Below are 20,239 nucleotides of genomic sequence, written 5' to 3' on the forward strand. Positions count from 1 at the left end.
GGAGATCCAAATTAAAACCACATTGAGATACCACCTTACACCAGTTAGAATGGCCAAAATTAGCAAGACAGGAAACAACATGTGTTGGAGAGGATGTGGAGAAAGGGGAACCCTCTTACACTGTTAGTGGGAATGCAAGTTGGTGCAGCCACTTTGGAAAACAGTGTGGAGACTCTTCAAGAAATTAAAAATAGAGCTTCCTTGTGACCCTGCCATTGCACTCCTGGGTATTTACACCAAAGATACAGATGTAGTGAAAAGAAGGGCCATCTGTACCCCAATGTTTATAGCAGCAATGGCCACAGTTGCCAAACTGTGGAAAGAACCAAGATGCCCTTCAATGGATGAATGGATAAGGAAGATGTGGTCCATATACACTATGGAGTATTATGCCTCCATCAGAAAGGATGAATACCCAACTTTTGTAGCAACATGGACGGGACTGGAAGAGATTATGCCGAGTGAAATAAGTCAAGCAGAAAGAGTCAATTATCATATGGTTTCACTTATTTGTGGAGCATAACAAATAGCATGGAGGACAAAGGGAGAGGAGAAGGGAGTTGAGGGAAATTGGAAGGGGAGGTGAACCATGAGAGACTGTGGACTCTGAAAAACAATCTGAGGGTTTTGAAGGGGCAGGGGGTTGGGGGAACCAGGTGGTGGGTATTAGAGAGGGCACGAGTTGCATGGAGCACTGGGTGTGGTGCATAAACAATGAATACTGTTACGCTAAAAAGAAACTAACTAACTAACTAACTAAATAAAATAATGCATAAAAAAGAGTAATTATGACTTTTCTCTCTCCTTCTCGCTTTTATTTTTCAATGTTTGTGTTTTTGCCTTTTTAAAAATTTTTAATTAGCCTCCAAATCCAACGTGGGGCTAGAATTTACAACCCTGAGACCAAGAGTGGTATTCTATACCAACTGAGCTAGCCAAGGGGCCCAAGATTGTTTCCCTTCTCTTGATCCTGCAGAGACAGGCTGGGTGCTGCCAGTCTCTCATCACTTTCTCTAGAATGGTGCTTCTAGTTCAACTCATGTGCTTTCTCCCATTCCTGCAAAGTCCATCCAGCATTCTTCATGTGCTCACTGGCTATCTGCAAAAAGCTTGCACAGCCTATCCATGGGGGTGCATATAGGGAGCTAGTCACAGAGGATGTATAGTGAGGGGTATGCAGTACTGAGAGTGCCCATGGGTCAGATAAGGGGTCTGAGGTGAGGCATCCCCACCAACTTGCGGGAAGTTTTACCAATGGAATCCACAAAATGGTTAATAGTATCTGTATTTGCATCCCTTCTGTGAGTTCCAAACCCCAGCTGCAATGCTCCCAGCCTCTCCCTGTCCCTAAGTCATGCAGACCACCTCACTATTCTGGGTGGGTTGAGAAAGACATAGGCCTCTTTGGGAACATCCTACAGAGATGGGAAAGCTAGGTGCTCCCTCACTATCCTCTTACTTTCCTCTGGGGAAGAGGTGATCTCTCTTGGCACTGAGTTGTGCCATCATGGAGTAGTGTGATGCAGGTAAGGTGAAACTGTTCTTATCCTTTCCGGTGCATCTATTTCCAGATTTTTTGTGCCAGTGGTGTGGTGGAACTTCTCCATTGGACTCCTAGACTCTCACAAAGTTACTCTTGTCTGTGGGTGACTATCAAAATCAGTGTTCTTTGGAGGGAAAGTGGTAGGATCCACTATCTTGGATAGATCCACTATCTCTACTATCCACTATCGACATTTATAGTCTTGGCCCAGAGCTATATTATCTTTCCAGACCTCTTTCATAATAGTCTGAAGAGACCAATAGGGCAGACCACAGAGCATCACAATGTGCATTATATTGATGCAGTGATGAAACCGAACTAATCAAGTGGGATGGACATGACGTACACTCCAGAGGGTGGCTGGCAAACCTACAAAAAAGCAGAATCCTGCCACATTGGTTACAGCTATTAGTGGACCAGGGTTCTGGAACATGCGAGGACATCTCTGTCACCACAAATGGGAAGTTACTGTGTCTTGCTTCCAAGCATGAGAAGGACGCATAATGCTTACCAGGCCACTGCGTTCTGAGGCATGCACACTGACTGTGTTTCTCTCCCCATCTCTTTCTGTACATAATTAGGTGTGGTCTAGCTGACACTGAGCTTTTCTTGACCACCAAGAGAATTCTCAGACATTTCTATGTATCTTCTGTTAAAAGGTTAGCTTATTTGTGTATATTCCTTCTGAATGAAGATGATATCTCTAAGTATTCATGGGCCTAAGGACTATGGCTGGTGAAGAAATGAGGCTGTGGTCTGACCTTCCCCTAACATGTGCAGACAGTTGTCAGCAACTTTGCTCTCCCCTCCCCTCCCACCACATTCATGTTTCTGGGGCATAAGGGAAGGTACTGTAAGATATGCTCATGTATAGCCTGATATGGGGACATTTTCAAAAATATTCTGGATTTAATACTCTATTACTTAATCTACTGTGTGTTGTGTGTTAGCACAGGTGTGAGTGTGTGCAGGTGTGGGTTCACATACATAGGACTATTTTCTGTCAATTCATAGCCACCTGAAATGTTGTCTTTAGAGATATTTCACTGTGTAGTCTTCCATATATTGAATATATTCTGTTCATATTTTCATGGCTATTGTTTACATACTATAGACTTACCCTATCCAGTATCAAAAGGAAGGGAGGACATATCCTATCATGGAAAGGGAGGGACAATACATGACTACCTCCTCAGCTGGGCACATGGATTCTCTATTTCTCCTGGATGTTGCCAGAGCGTTAAAGTATAGACCTGCCTTGGTAGCAGAACTATTCATATTTATTATTTCTACCCTTAAGCAAATTACACTGTGGCCCAAAATATGCCACAAAGAAGGCCCAGTTATGGCCAGTAGGACAGAAGTAAAATGAGCATTTCAATAGAACTTGGGAACATCGCTTAACTTAGCCTCCTTCATGTATTCTTCTGAATGTATTTAGAACTGCAGTTTCATCACTCAGTGCTATTTTAATGTTCTTTCATAGATTCCTGAAATTTATAGATCACTGAATATACTTACATACAAGTATTACTATTAATTTAATCTTTATTCCAAATGTTTTTTCTCCTTTTCCTAGAATGAGAATAGTTTGGACATGTGTGCTCTCTCCACCTTCCTTATGTAATCTCCAGTCTTTTTCCTTCTTTTAAATATAATGAGTTTATTGTGATACAATTCATATATAGTACAATTTTCTCATTTAATATGCAAACATTTAATGATTTTTAGTATATTCACGGAGTTTTGCAATTATCATTACAGTAAATTTTAGATCATTTTTATAGTCTACAAATGGAACATCCTACTTGCAGTCTTCTCTTCATACTTTCCATCCCACTCAGCCCAATGCAGCCACTCATCCACTTCTGTCTCTGTAGATTTGAGATCTTTTATAGAAATTGAATCATATATTATTTAGTCTTTTGTTATTGGCTGTTTACAATTAGCATAATGTTTTTAAGATTCATCCATTTTGTCTTTTTTTAAAAATTTAAAATTCAATTTAGTTAACATGTAGTGTATTATTAGTTTCAGGGGTGGAATTAAGTGATTCATTGGTTGTAGATAACACCCAGTGCTCATTACATCAAGAGCTCTCCTTAATGCCTACCATCCAATTACCACACCTCCCCACCCACCTCCCCTCCAGCAACCTCCAGTTTGCTCCCTATAGTTGAGAGTCTCTTTTGGTTTCCCTCCCTCTCTGTTTTTATCTTTTATTTTGCCTTCCCTTATGTTCATCTGTTTTGTTTCTTAAATTGCACATATGAATGAAATCTTATGGCATTTGTTTTTCTCTGACTGACTTATTTTGCTTAGTGTTATACCCTCTAGTTCCATCCACATAGTTGTAAATGGCCAGATTTCATTCTTTCTGATGGCTGAGTAATATTCCATTGTGTATATATTTGGACTTCTTCCATATTTTGGCTGTTGTGGACATTGCTGCTATAAACATTGGGATGCATGTGCCCCTTTGAATTACTATTTTTGTAACCTTTGGATAAATATATGATAGTGTAATTGTTGGGTGGCTCTATTTTTAAATTTTTGAGGACCCTACCTACTGTCTTCCAGAGCTGACTCCTGTGCACTGATTTTATATTCTGTGACTTTGCTGAATCCTGAATCAGTTCTAGCAATTTTTTGGTGGAATGTTTCTATAGGTTTTCTACATGGAGTATCATGTCATCAGTGAAGAGTGAGAGTTTGACTTCTTTGCTGATTTGGATACCTTTTATTTATTTTTATTGTCTGATTGCTGAGGCTAGGGATTTCTGGTACTATGTTGAACAGAAGTGGTGAGAGTGGACATGCCTACTGTGTTTCTGACCTTAGGGGAAAAACTCAATTTTTCCCCATTGAAGATGATATTTTCTGTGGATCTCCTGTGTATGGTTTTTATGATGTTGGGGTATTCTCCTTATATTCCTCAATGGTGGAAGGCTTTTAATCAAGAAAGGAAGCTGTATTTTGTAAAATGCTTTTTCTACATATATTGAGAGGATTATATGGTTATTGTGCTGTGTTTTATTGATGTGGTGTAACACATTGTTTGATTTTATGTATTTTTTTTTAGATTTTATTTATTTATTTGACAGAGAGAGAGAAAGAGAGCGAGCGAGTGAGCAGGAACAGGAGGAGGTTTGGAGTGGGAGGGAGAACCAGACTTCCTGCTGAGCAGGGAGCCCAATGTGGGGATCGGTCCCAGGACCCTGAGATCAGGACCTGAGCCGAAGGCAGATGCTTAACCACCTGAGCCAGCCAGGTGCCCCTGATTTTATGTATTTTGAATGATGCCTACATCCCAGGAATAAATCCCACTTGGTCAAGGTAAATAATCCTTTTTTTAAAAAATTTTTATTTTTTATAAACATATAATATATTTTTATCCCCAGGGGTACAGGTCTGTGAGTTGCCAGGTTTACACACTTCACAGCACTCACCACAGCGCATACCCTCCCCAATGTCCATAACCCCACCTCCCTTCTCCCAACCTCCCTCCCCCCAGCAACCCTCAGTTTGTTTTGTGAGGTTAAGAGTCACTTATGGTTTGTCTCCCTCCCAATCCCATCTTGTTTCATTTATTCTTCTCCTACCCCCTTAACCCCCCATGTTGCATCTCCACTTCCTCATATCAGGGAGATCATATGATAGTTGTCTTTCTCCGATTGACTTATTTTGTTAAGTATGATACCCTCTAGTTCCATCCACGTTGTCGCAAATGGCAAGATTTCATTTCTTTTGATGGCTGCATAGTATGCCATTGTGTGTATATACCACATCTTCTTTATCCATTCATCTCCTTTTAATGTATTGTTGGATCCTCTTAGCTAGTATTTTGGTGAGACGTTTTGCATCCATATTCATTAGGCATTTTGGTCTGTAATTCTCCTTCTTGGGGAGGGTCTTTGAATGGTTTTGGGATCAAGGTAATGCTGGCCTTATAAAAGGAGTTTGGAAGTTTTCCTTCCATTTCTATTTTTTGGAACATTTTCAGAAGAATAGGTATTAACTCTTTTTAAATATTTGGCAGATTACTCCTGGGAAGCTGTCTGGCCCTGGACTCTTGTTTTTTGGGAGATTTTTGATGACTGCTTCAATTTGCTTGCTGGTTATGAATCTGTTCAGGTTTTCTATTTCTTCCTTTTTCAGTTTTGGTAGTTTTCATGTTTCTAGGAATGCATCCATTTCTTTGAGATTGTCTAATTTGTTGACATAATTTGCTCATGTTATTCTCTTACAATTATATTTCTGCAGTGTTGGCTCCTGTTTCATTCATAATTTTATTTGGGTCCTTTCTCTTTTCTTTTTGGTAAGTTTGGCTTAGAGTTTATCAATCATATTAATTCTTTCAAAGAACCAGCTCGAAAGTTCATTGATCTGTTCTTATGTTTTTTTTGATTCCTATATCATTGCTTTAAGCTCTAATCTTTATTATTTCTCTTCTCCAGCTGGGTTTAGCTTTATTTGCTATTCTTTCCCCAGTTCCTTTAGGTGTAAGTTTAGGTTATGTGTTTGAGGCTTTCCTTCTTTCTACAGAAAGGCCTTTATTGCTTTATACTTACCTCTTAGGACTGTCTTTGGCACATCTCAAAGGTTCTGAACTGTTGTGTTTTCATATTCATTTGCTTCCACATATTTTTTAACTCTTTAATTTCCTGATTGATCCATTCATTGTTTCATAGGATATTCTTTAGCCTACATGTATTCATGGTCTCTCCAAATTTTTTCTTGAGGTTGACTTCAAGTTTCATAGCATTGTGGTCTGAAAATATGCATGGCATGATCTCAGTCTTTTTATTCTGATTGAGACCTGATTTGTGACCCAGCATGTGATCTATTCTGCAGAATGTTCCTTATGCACTTGTGAAGAATGTGTATTCTACTGCTTTAAGATGAGATGCTTTGAAAATATCTGTACAGTCCGTGTGCTCCAGTGCGTCATTCAAAGCACTTGTTACCTTGTTGATGTTCTGCTTGGATGATCTGTCTGTTGCTGTAAGTGGGATGTTAAATTCCTCTACTATTATTTTATTATTATCAATGAGTCTCCTTAATTTTTTTATTAAGTGGTTTATATATTTGGCTGTTCCCAAATTAAGGCTATAAATATTTACAATTGCTAGATCTTTTGGATAACCCCCTTTTTATGATATAGTGTCCTTCCTCAGCTCTTATTACAGTCTTTGGTTTAAAATCTAGTTGTCTGATAAGGATAGCTACTCCAGCTTTTTTTTTTTTTTTTTAAGGTCCACAAGCATGATAAGTGGTTGTCCACCCCTACTTTCAATCTGATTTGTCTTTGGGTCTAAAATAAGCCTCTTGTAGACATCATATCTATGGGTCTTTTTAAAAAATCCATTCTGATACCCTCTGTCTTTTGATTAGAACATTGAGTCTACTTACATTCAGAGTAATTATTGAAAGATGTGAATTTTGTGCCATTGTATTACCCATAAAGTCACTGTTCCTCTCTGATCTTTGTTACTTTTGGGCTCTCTCTCCATTCAAAGGATTCCTTTCTTGCAGGGCTGGTTTAGTGTTCATGAATTTCTTTAGTTTTGTTTGTTCTGGAAACTCTTCATTTCTTCTTCTATTCTTTGTAATTTGCAGTCTTCACTACAATATATTGAAGTGTTGACCTATTTTTGTTGATTTTGAAGTGGGTTCTTTGTGCCTCCTAGACTTTTAAAAAATGTATATGTTTTTTAATAATCTAATTAATTTCCAGTAGTCTAATCATTATTATTTTTTTTCTTTTGCTTGATTTAAGACCAGTTTGCTTTTTTCCCCCAGTATTTAAATTGGATGCTTAGGTAATTTATTTGAGATATTTTCTTTTTCAATATAAGCATTATGGCTATAAATTTTCCTCTAAGCATTCTTTAGCTTCACCTCATAATTTTGGTATATTGTGCCTTTATTTTCATTCATCTTGATGTATTTACTAATTCCTTCTGTGATATCTTTTTTTTTTTAAAGATTTTATTTATTTGACAAAGAGAGACACAGTGAGAGAGGGAACACAAGCTGGGGGGATGGGGGTGGAAGAAGCAGGCTTCCTGCCAAGCAGGGAGCCCGATGTGAGGCTTAATCCCAGGACTCTGGGGTCATGACATGAGCCTAAGGCAGTCACTTAATGACTGAGGCACCCATGCACCCCACTTCTGTGATTTCTTTTTTGACCCATTGATTAGGAGTATATTGTTTAATTTGCTAATATTTGTGAACTTCCAAATTTTTATTATTGATTTATAATATAATTCCCTTAGAACCTACTTCTCTTGGGAGTTAATCCCCTGATTTACCTGCATAGAATGGTGGGATAGCATATGACTTTTCAGCTTGCTTCTATTATCTTGAGTCTGGTTCCTTATGATAGAGGTAAGGAAAGGCTGATTGAAGCCCCAGTATTCTCTGACTGCCATGCCTGGAATAGATCTTCTGCCATATGAGTAACACTGGGTGCATGAAACAGCCACTGACCTCTTGATTGTACTCACCTGGAATTTAGCTTCCACAACATGAGCTGAAGTGGGAAGAATGAAGAATATGGTCATTTACCCTTTCTGGAAAATATCATAGCCTTATGCTAAGAGCTGGTGGGGGATAAGGGTGGGGGAGGGGGCTAGGGAGCAAAGCCATGTGTTCCTGGCTACACATATCTGGAGTGGAGCTGTCAATAAACTGCACTGTGGAGGAAGGGAAGGGTGAATGTTTGCTCTGATTCAAGTGCCACAGACTCCCATTATTCTTTTTTTTTAATTAATTAATTTTTTTAAAAAAGTAGGCTCCACACCCAGCACAAGTTCAGACCTGAGCTGAGGTCAAGAGTTGCACACTAAATTAAACCAGCCAGGTGCCCCAGACTCCTACTATTCTTACAGTAATTTAATAGATTTTCTTAAATAGTGATTTTTCTTTTGCTGTATGAACTTAGGGCAATTTTCAGAGAACTTAAATGTTTATGCCCATGTCTATATAAATTTTTACTGTTTATGCTTGTTTCCCTAAGGGAGAGTGTCCACAAATCTCTCATGCTATCATTCTGAAAGTTGACCTCTCCAGTTCTTAACTTTATAGTTTAAACAACACGTTGTGATGGTTTTCTGATCATCCCAGGTTAGACTAAATGTTGTTCTTATAAATTTTATTAATCCTTTTGCTTATATCTATATGTTGTAACATATCACATAGTATATCAGATTTTGATTGGTTGCTTTCTTATCTACATAGTTCACTATTATGACAATATCTTCTTGTTTGTCTCTGCCATCCTATCATATTGTGCAGTGTCTAACAATAGTAGATAAAAATGAAAGAATGAACCAATGGTGATCAAAATGTATGTAAGAATAATAGGGAGCAGGGTTTAATTGATGATTAAACAAAACTTAAGTTATTATGTATACTTTAAGAAAACAAAATGAGACAGAAAGATATGAGTTACTGTTTTAAGCATGATTTTGGAGGCTTGGTCTAATGGGCAAAGTGTTCATTTTAGCCATTGTCATTCATGCTTTCCAAATTTTATATCATGATATATAGTACCCATTATATTAGTATATTTTATTGCTTACTTCTAAAGAGTAGATTAGTAATAGTTCTATTGAAAATAAAAAATAAATTTCTGTCAAACTGCATCTCCTACCCAGCTACCTAGTTTTTTTTTTTTGGTTTCAGGCCACTGATATATGAAAGTATGTTGATTGAATGTTAGGTCTTGGAAGTGATTACTAAGGAGTAGATTTTACTAGAAAGATATTAGAGTCAGAGCTCAGATTCTTTGGCAAAAAGGACTTTTTAAATGGCCCTACAGATCTGCTTGGTCTTCACACTATAAATAATGGGATTCATCACTGGTGGAATAAGCAAATACACATTGGCCATAATAGTGTGTACATAAGGAGGTGCCTTTTTCCCAAACCTATAGACAAAGCACAAGCTAATGAGAGGAATGTAGAAGATGGCAACAGCACCTATGTGGGAGATACAAGTGCTGAAGGCTTTATGCCACTCCTCTGGGGAAGCAATGCTTAGGATGGTCTTAATAATCAGAGTGTAGGAGAGAAGAATAAAGATAGAGTCCACTCCTGCAGTAACTATAAGGGCAGTAAGTCCTAAAACACTGTTGATCTTATTGTCAGAACATGACAGCTGGATTATATCAGGATGGAAACAATAAGAATGATGAAGCACATAGTTTTGGCAGAAGGATAAACATTTAAGAAGCAGGACCAGAGGCATTAGGATCACTATCCCCCTCATAAGGATGGCAAACCACACTTTGACAATTCTGGAATCAGTCAGGATGGCGGCATATCTCAGTGGGTTGCAAATGGCAATGAAGCGGTCAAAGACCATTGCCAAGAGCACTGAAGACTCCACAACAGTAAAGAGTTGAATAAAGAATGTCTGGGCAACACAGGCATGGAAACTAATCTGTCTTGCTCTGAACCAGAATATGCCCAGTGTAGTGACCAGTGTTGAAATACACAAGCCCAAGTCAGTGGTTGAGAGCATAGAGAGGAAATAGTACATAGGTTCATGGAGACTTGACTCAGTGATGATGACAAACAGGATTATACCGTTCCCAGAGAGGGCAGTCATGTAAAGACAGCAGAAGGGGATGGAGATCCAGGTGTGGTCAGCTTCAAGTCCTGGAACTCCCATCAGAAAAAAGGTCAGAGAAGTGGAAGTGATGTTAGGAAAAGACGACATGATTACTTTGGAGGAATAATTCTTTTAAAATAAAATATCCTAGAGGGAGAAATGAAAATTAGAGATTATTCTTGAACTTTATCCTTTCTTTTTGCTTCTCAGTTAAAATTAATTTCTTTCTTTCTTTCTTTCTTTCTTTCTTTCTTTCTTTCTTTCTTTCTTTCTTCTTCTTTCTTTCTTCCCTGTATTGAACTCCCCTCCATGATTCATATTTCCTAATTCACAAAAGAGAATAGGGTTTTCTTTTTTTTTTTAAATCTCAGCAGTATTTTTTGTCATCTTCCACTTTAATCCAATGCATTTTCTTTCCCCTCCTCCTTGTACTTCCTACATAGAGAATTGTAACAAGATAATCTGAAAATGTCAAGAATTTAATGGATATCTCAAAGTAATAGTAATTTTTAAAAGTAAGATTTATTATTTAATAAAGACTATACATATTTTTTAGTATTTGTGTTGATACTAGTGCATTATCATGGAACTTTATCATACACTTTAAAGACATGTAATCTTTTCAGGAAATAATTTGAGACATCAGGTCAAAATAGCCTATTCATTATTTCTTGGTCAGTGGATCTTATCTTTTTTGCTAAGGTTGTTTCTAGTTTGGGGTTACATTTCCAGTATTGATTTTTTATTTTCTTATCTGTTATCATTGTAGTGTTGACACATAATTGTTACAGAAGGTTTTCCTTAGCATTGTTTTCAGCAGTTAGTCCCTTTCAGAGACAACTGTATTAAACTTCTAGGCTAAGAGTGAACTGTGTGTACAGAGGCCAGACATTAGATACTTCCATCTGCAGGCTAGTGTTGCTGCAATCATTGTCATCAAAGTAAATACACATTTGAGCTTTCAGCTCCACCATTAGGTATTATCTGAAATGAGACTTATTATTAGGTAGATGAGGTCATGGGTAACTTTTCTTCTTCCTTTCTTCTTTCCCTATGTTGTCTTAACTCTTTTATGATCTAGTCCCCATAATATACTGGAAAGTCTTGCTGGGATGTTCACTAAGCCAATATGATAGTGCTCTGAATGCCCTAAACTGCCTTCTCTTTGGCTTCTCAAAGACTGGTTACTTTCCTCATAGTTCTAGTCATTGGCTGGAATCCCATTGGTCTTTCATAGAATTTGGAGCCACTATGTCTCCAACCACTTGATTTGGAGAATGTACTCCTGCAGTTGTGTTTTACATACACAATTTTACCTTCTTAGTTATTGAAACACTCCAGCTCCAAATATTAATTTGTGATATCTCGTGACTACCTGTTGTTTTGTTGACTACTTATTTTTAAATCTCTAGCTACTATTTCTGTCTAGTCTCAGCTTTATTCCTGCTCTCGCAGGCTACTGAGATGCCAACATACCTTATATCTGAGGCTGCTCAGTTTGGGTTCATTCACAAAAGGCACATGTCCTTGGTCTTGTCAATTAAAGTTGATATTAAGGATGACTAAATTAGATAATCTCTATTATTTTTTTCTTATTCTGTGTAGTTGCAGTTTAAAAAAATTATAGAAACAAGCTTTTGGGCACTACTTAATATCTTTAAGTATTTGAGAGATTATGGAGGAATTTTAATTGTGTACTGTGGTCATTATGGAATAGTTACTATGCTGATTATAAGATGATTAATTCCATTATTATTTGACTGAAAAGTGTATTAGGTGGAATGAAATAAATTTCTCAGTTTTCTGGTATCATTCAAAAGTAAATATGCAAAAATAAAAATAAAAATCCCTGTGTATCAGGTAATTCTCAAAGATGAATTTTAAGGTTTTTTTAATATATAGAAGGATAGTGGAATTATTAGAAAAAAATGCTCTTATGTCTAGAATCATCAATACAAATTTAAGTAGATTTAATTTAAATAAAATAAATACTCAAGAAAGTATTTAAAACCAGTGTCCATTGACAGGACAGTAGCAGCAGTAGAGTTTAAGAAAACATACTGTTTTGGTTTTCAAATTCTCTTCTAAAACAGCATAAGACATTGGCTTTAATTTACAACATTTTAGAGTAATGTAGAATCCTAGAATTTTTAAATTGGAATGTAGCTGAGAGATATTTTAATTTCTTTCATAGAATGACATTAATTTTATTACATGGTCTTCTTGTGATAAAAGCAACTGCTTAATTTTATTAGTCTTATTCTTATCAAGCTGAATTGAAGTGATGGATTTATAAAGAAAAAAAGAGGAGTTGGAAATGATAAAGTTTAGAATCAACAAGGAGAAGAGAAAACTAAGAACAAACACATGGTTGTGTCAAATGGTTGAAATGTTAACTACATTTGAGAAGAACTACATTTGATCTATGTGCCAAAGAGAAGGCAAACCTAGAGCCAGAAGGAGGGAACTTATAAAGCACTAAGAAGTGCTTTAACGCATGGAATGATCCAGAAACAGAGGAGGAGGTGAGCTTCCAGTACTACATGTCAAAACCGTCACTTTAAGCATAAATACTGAAAATACACTCAGTCATTAGGAAAATATGTACTGCACATCTACTGTGGATCAGAAACAGGAAATTAAATGTTAAGCACAATGATGTCTATGACCCTGAAAATTTTTAGTTAACAAGAGACACAGACAAGTAACGTGGAATTACATAATGTAAAGAATAAATCTAGAATGCTATGAGAGCACATAAAGAAAACAGCAAGCTCATTGTGAGGGACAAGGAATGGTTTCCAGTAAATAATGATGTCTAGATTGAGACCTGAATTCTAAGTAGAGTTGGCATGAAATGGATTTAGGTGTGTGTATGTGTGACAGTTTTATGTGTCAACTTGACTGAGCCACATCAAATGTTATTTCTGGATATGTTTGTGAAGGGATTAGCATTTGAGTCAGTAGTAATCTGAATAAAGCAGATTACCCTCCCCACTGTGGGTGGGCCCCATTCAGTTAGTTGAGGGCCTGAATAGAACCAAGCAGAGGAATGAAGAGTTCTTTCTCACTCTGCCTCACTGCTGAGCTGGGACGTGAGTTTTCTGCCCTAGGGCTTGGACTTACACCATCAGTGCTCCTAGTTATCAGGCCTTCATACTTGGACTGGTACTACACCAGTGGCTTTCCAGCTTAGAGATGGCAGCCTGTGGAACTTCTCATCCTTCATAATTGTGTGAACCAATTCCTCAAAATAAATCCTTATCTATCTATCTATCTATCATCTATCTATCTATCTATCTATCTTCCTCATTGGTAAATTGGAGATAATAATATAGCTTCTTGGAAAAGTAGCGATCATTTATGAAATCCCACAATGTGTCAAGCTTTACATGAATTTTGCGTTTTAGGTGGAATATCTTAATTATTTTGAAAATCATGTTGTGTATAAGATTCTAATTTTTTATCCCAGAAAGGTAAAAATTAGAGAGATAAACAAACTGCAATATTTTCATGCAATGGGAAAACTAGGATTTGAATTCCATTTATGTAAATTTAAAATTGGTTAAAATTCTGCTGTGCTGCATATCAATACCTCTTGATGTGGTGAAATTTGTAGAGTAACTTTAAAAAAATAAACTTTTGGGCATCTGGGTGGCTCAGTCATTCAGTTAAGCATCTGCCTTTGGCTCAGGTCATGATCCCAGGATCCTGGGATCCAGTCCTTCATCAGCCTCCCTGATCAGTGGAGAGTCTGCTTTCTCTCCTTCTGCCCTTCCCCTCTGTTCATGCTCTCTCTCTCTCAAATAAATAAATAAATAAATAAAATCTTTAAAAAAATAAACTTTTATGCTGCATTTGTATGTGAATTACTAAAATGTCAAGTGTTCATGTGATTTTTTTTTCTACAATAGTCATGCATTATCATTGTTCTTTGGCTACAAATACTCATATAAATGCATATGTATTAGGGTTTCAAACACTTGATATTTGATAGATTTATTTTTCACTTCCTGATTTTTGTTGGTTTATTTAAAACTTATTTCCTTGCCAGTTGAGAAGAGATGGAAAGGTATTATTTCCTTACATGCTAAATTATTAAGACCACTGGTAAAACTAATTGTGTATGTTAAATAATGTCTCCTTGAGTCAGGGATTTGAGCTATTGGTACTTCTATTAGGGCTGCACATTTTCATAGCCACTGCTGACATATTTAACCTAAGTTAATTGACTTCAAATGAATCTCTTCATTATCAGTTTGGCTTGAGTGTCTTGATTTCTAAGAATATTATAGTAACACTACATCAAAAACTTATGACATGCTATATGCTGGCTAACTGAACATAATAATAAAAAGAGAATATTATAGTATCTTATTCTGAATGGGCCAGCATAATCCCCACTACAACAAAAAGAACTAAAATCTCATGCCTTACCAATAACAATTCTCTATTTTTGGATGAATTATTTATCTCTTTGAAATTCAGCATTGGGATTTGGGCATTTGACCCTAGATATCTCATATTTCATGTTTTTGCTTAAAGAAATTATATTATTTTTTTATAAATTTTTAAGAGATTTTATTTATTTATTTGACAGGCAGAGATCACAAGTAGGCAGAGAGGCAGGCAGAGAGAGAGGAGGAAGTAGGCTCCCCACTAAGCAGAGAGCCTGATGTGGGGTTCGATCCCAGAATCCTGAGATCATGACCTGAGCCGAAGGCAGAGGCTTTAACCCACTGAGCCACCCAGGCGCCCCTATATTGTTCTTTTTATGGCAGAATTCTACATTGATGACTCAGATTCAGTGTTGGGGCTATTCAGACTCCCCATTTCTAGTACCATAGATAATGCACTTTAAGTATTTTATCTTATCTAGGGAATCCTAGCTGGATTTCAAATTGAATACATGCACTGGGATGTTTTTATTTTCAGAACTTTACTGTTTATGAGCTTTTTCAGAATTGAGATTCAGTACATTGGAAAGAATCTCTATTTTTTATTTCTAAGCTTTGTTGACAACTCTACAATACTAGGATACTTACAGTAGTAAGTTCTTAAATCAAAGGCAGTTCCACAGCATCTTATGTTTGCATGGTTGCATCTTAGAAATACTTTCTCTAATAAAGCCAAATTTCTTCTTGCAAGATGAGCCCACATAAATCGAACATTAGTGCATATCCACTGTCTTTCTGATGCCCCTGTACTTACATCAAGTGAAGATGATGAGGAAGAGACAAGGATCTGCTGTATCATTCTCCTCTGAGTGGAGGGTATCTATGAGAAACCCATTCTCAGGAGAATCATTTGCCCCTTAGAAAAATCTATTCCTAAGTGATCTTTCTGGTCAACTGTATTTTCTTGTTTTGCCTTTGTGCTTCAAAAACACTCTGCATGCCTAAATCTGCTTCCTGTCCCATGTGGTTTAATGCACTGCAATTGCTAAAGCGGTTTTGTTTTTAACTTGAATAATATTGAAATATATGCCAGGAAAATATAAATATTGAAAAAACATGGAAAGTGTATGAATATAGTTTTCACACCTGCTTTGGGAAGGAGACCACCGAAATCACTTGATATACTCTGGTATTTTAGATCCAGTTTTTCCACAGAGAGAAAGATTTAAAGATTCTTCTCTACCCCCACCATTCTCCGACAGAGATCAAAACAAATACATGTTATGTTGATGATAATAAACAAACAACAGAGAGATACAAGCTATACTGTGTTTAGTTCAGTGGCTTCCCAAACTGGCTGGATATTAGACATACCCTGGGATCTTGTTATAAGTTCAGATTCATAGGCCTCATTCTAGAACTAGTAAAATAAAATATTTGGGAATGGGGCTCAGGAATCGGCACTTTCATAGATTTAGTGTTTTCAAGAGCAGTTTTAGGTTCATAGCAACAAAATTCAGTGGAAATTACACAGTTCCTGTATACCCCCACCCCAACTTATGCACAGCCTTCTCTATCATCAACATCTCTGATCAAAGGGGTACATTTGTCACAATCAGTGAACTTATCTTTGGCACCTGGGAAATTTTAATTTTAAATTATGTATAGTAGTTGGTTTTGTGAAACCATTCATGAAAAAAATGGCTTTAATTACTCTTAGTCAAATTGGGCCATATACAAACTGGGATAAATTCCAGAGACTGTGATCTCAAGTTCTAAAATAGTCCCTTGCCTATGTAGTTTGGAAAGTCAGAATGCTGATCAACTGCTGGATAATATAAGTAAAAAAAAGGGGGGGGGTCATTTGTAAGAAAATGTCTTACACATACAAAATGAATTAAATGGCACTTAAATTGTTCAGATGTTTCTTGAGATACAAACTGAGGGTTCCTGGAGGGGAGGAGGGTGGAAGGGACTTTGTTAGAGATAGGAATGGTGTATGAGAAATGAACATGGAAAAGATGCTTATTGGTTTCTTATTAAATTTTATTTGTGCTGGATATTTGGAAAATTAATTCAAAGTGAATGATGTGTAGTTCTGATAGAAAGAGTAGAGAGATAGGAAGTGAGTTCGCCATCTATAGGAATAGGGTAACTGAGAGATACTGAGAATATGACTTACTATTTTGGTGGTAGAAAAGGTAAGATTGCCCTGGGTAAGACTAACAGCATTGTGGAGACATTTGAATCATATGACACATAGTTCCACCCAACTTTAAAATTGCATGGATTATAACTCCAATTTATGATCAAATTTTACTGACTTTGAAATAGGTCTTCATGGATCAGTAATTTTTAAATATGAGTTCCCTTAGAACACACAAGTTTGAGCACAGCTCTTTGAATCTGCTTTGTTTTCACACTATAGATGATGGGATTCATCACAGGGGGAATGAGCAAGTAAATATTAGCAATCAGTGTGGGCACATATGGTGGAGAATGTTTTCCAAATCTGTGAACAAAAGACAGGCTGATTAAAGGGATGTAGAATATGGCCACAGCCGTGATATGAGAAATGCAGGTGCTGAAAGCCCTTTTTCTCTCCTCTGGGGATGCAATGTTGAGAGCTGAGCGAATGATCAGGACATAGGAAAGCAGGATAAAAATAGAGTCCACTCCAGCAGTAGAGATGATTGCAGTTAGTCCGAATGCACTGTTGATCTTTGTGTCTGAACACGAGAGCTTCATTACATCAGGGTGGAAGCAGTAGGAATGACGGAGCACATGGCTTCGGCAGAATGATAGACGCTTGAGAAGCAAGACCAGTGGTGTCAGAATGACAGTCCCCCTGGTAATGACTGCCAAACCAATCTGTGCAATCCTTGCGTGAGTTAGAATGGTGGCATATCTCAATGGGTTGGAAATGGCCACAAAACGATCAAAAGCCATAGCCAAGAGCACTGAAGATTCCATGAAAGTGAAGAGGTGAATGAAGAACATTTGTGATAAGCAGGCATTAAAGCTGATCTCCCGGGCATTGAGCCAGAATATTCCTAGTACTGTCACCAGGGTAGAGATGCATAAGCCAATGTCAGTGGTGGACAGCATGGAAAGGAAATAGTACATGGGCTCATGGAGGCTTGGCTCAGTGAAGACCACGAACAGGATCAGGGTATTCCTAGAAAGAGCAGTTAAATAGAGGCAACAGAAGGGGATTGAGGTCCAGGGACCCCAGTCAAGAGGAAAGTAGGGAAAGTAGAATTATGGAAAATTTGCATTATGATCTGCAGGAGCTGAATTCTCTTGTCAAATCTTGATTTTCTAAATTTAGAATTTTAAAATTACGTTTAAAGTTTAATACACATTTAGTAAATTGCTCAAAACTTTAGAATACAGCTTAATGAGTACAGCTTAATGCATCTGTATGCACTCATATAACTACTTTCAGGATAACTGATAGAACATTACCAGCAACTCAGAAGGCTTCCCAACGCCTCATCCTCAGCAATATCCTCTGCTATTGTGACCATTATTCTTACTTCTGTTACCATAATGACTTTTTCTGTTCTTGATCTTGATATAAATAGAATCATGTATGTTCTCCTTGCATCTGGCTCCTTTCACTCAATATTATGTCTGTGGGATTCATCACTGAAATAAGATATTTAATTAAGTTCAATTTAATTTCATACTCAGGTAAATTTTCTTGTTTATCATTTACTAATTTGGACTCATTAATATTTTTGTTACTTTCTTTATCTTTCACCTAGACTATAAGTTTATACTTATTAATATGGTCTCATGAGAATAAGAGTTTATTTTCAGCCTAACATTGCTTAGTATAATTCTTTCCTCAAAGAAGATATTCAATATGTTTTTGCCAATTTCTATTTTATTTGCCCTCCCTGAAATACTCTAATGATGAGTAGGAATAAACCCCAGGAAATAATTTTGCCTTGCAATTTTAGAATTATTAAACTCATATTCTAAGTGAAAATTTACTTTAACTTAGCAGAGAAGTATCTTTTTTCAGGGTATCCTAAGAATCCACCATAGATAATGCCAGTTCATCCTGCCTCATGACATATGTTTACTAGAGGGAACTGAGGGAAGATGCTTCAGTTCCAGGGATCTGAAGCTTGATACTCTTCTTAATTTGTAAACTAAAATACTGCCTTGTTTACCATTATGGAACCTGCCCATGTCAATGAGAAAAATGATAATCTTCTTTTATAGCATGTATGCCCTGGTCTTTAATCTGACTTTTGATTTCTTATAGAGTTATTTGGATATATATTATGTGAATAATAAGAAGATGTTCCATACAATTATCTAAGTGTTTTACATAGCTTACTTCATTTGAGCCTTGGACAAACCTAAGGGAGGAGTATTTTTATTTGTTACAGATGCAGAAGGTGAAGTTCAGAAGTTTGGATTAATAGCTGAAGGTCATAAAATATGAAAGAATTGATGTTGGCAATCAGAGAAAATAAGACTTTAGAACCTGTGTTATTAACAACTACACTGCACTTTTCAGTGATAATAATAATGATATAATTCTAGTTTAATAATAATATAATACCCTATCAATAAATAAGGCAAATGTGTTAGAGATATCTATGTTTGCAAATCTCCCAATTTTTAATGTTTCTATGGTTCAGAGTCAAAACAATTTCATGTCAGACTACATATGTATTGTATAATATGTAAATAAACTAATGAGACTTAATTTTAGCAAATTGTAAGTTCTTAAGCATATTATCAAGGCTATAATTTAAGTTAATCCATTGGATGTTATAATTTAAATTAGCCCATGGTGGAGTGCCTGGGTGGCTCAGTTGGTTAAATGTCCAACTCTTGATTTCAGCTCAGGTCATGATCTCAGGGTCGTGCAATCAAGCCCTGCATCCAGCTCTCGGCTCAGCATGGAGTTTCTCTCTCCCTCTACCCCCCCACATTCATGCTCTCTCTTTCTCTCTAAAATAAATAAATAAATCTAAAAAAAAAAAGAACTAGGATATCCGTTGTTCCTTTAGAAGCCATCCCTGATAACTTCTATTAAATTCTATAAATTCTATTATGCCTATTTAAATACAATTTTATGATCTAATTGATTTCATATCTTATGGATATAGATAAAAACTAGTTTGATTATTTCAATGAATGAAATGTCTATTTCTGCATTCTTTTAATTCCATAGGCATTCTATAAACAATGTTTCTATTCATTTATTTTCTTAATTTAGCATACTTTCCTTTATCCTAGGCTAAATCTCCTATATATTAGATCCATGTATCTAATTCTGATTTTTCTGCTTAAATATCTCAGCGTCAACTCGAGCACAACATGATTGTTTCTGAATTAGTCCTCAGAGCCCCCACAACTTATATGTTCTGTTTTCCTCATTTTGATAGTAACTTTGTAGATCTGAAGATCTGTGGTGACTTGATGTATCAGGTTGCCTGATCCAGAAATCTGAATGTACTTCCACATCCCATTTGTTGATCATTAATTTCTGTTTGTACTACAACTGTTCATAATTTATACAGCATATTTCTCTCGGAATTTTCTAAGATTTAAATAGGCTTCCATTTTAAAAGTAACTCTAGCTAGTATTACCCGAGACAGTTTCTCCTAACTTTCTATTACATTTTCCAAAAAGCTAAAGGATAGAAGGAAC

At 36.6% G+C, this 20,239-nt stretch overlaps 2 protein-coding genes across 2 annotated transcripts; both read right to left on the bottom strand.

The window, feature by feature from the left end:
* Positions 1 to 9,352: 9,352 nt before the first annotated feature.
* LOC116865321 (olfactory receptor 51F1-like) lies at positions 9,353 to 10,270 on the bottom strand. Its single transcript, XM_032853591.1, has one exon. It carries the CDS (start codon positions 10,268 to 10,270, stop codon positions 9,353 to 9,355), a length of 918 nt encoding a protein of 305 aa, XP_032709482.1.
* Positions 10,271 to 16,914: 6,644 nt separating this feature from the next.
* Positions 16,915 to 17,837, bottom strand: LOC116865286 (olfactory receptor 51F2-like). The gene is given in 2 exon segments (XM_032853564.1): positions 16,915 to 17,780; positions 17,783 to 17,837. Coding segments are annotated over 2 exon segments (921 nt in total).
* Between the last annotated feature and the right edge of the window lie 2,402 nt (positions 17,838 to 20,239).

This window comes from Lontra canadensis, unplaced genomic scaffold (genome assembly GCF_010015895.1).
Source record: "Lontra canadensis isolate GAN:19392208 unplaced genomic scaffold, GSC_riverotter_1.0 scaffold7, whole genome shotgun sequence".
Taxonomy (NCBI): Eukaryota; Metazoa; Chordata; class Mammalia; order Carnivora; family Mustelidae; genus Lontra; species Lontra canadensis.

Bases quoted from the DNA above. Each gene is read 5' to 3' on its own strand.
- LOC116865321 (XM_032853591.1), bottom strand. From the start codon at position 10,270: ATGTCGTCTTTTCCTAACATCACTTCCACTTCTCTGACCTTTTTTCTG.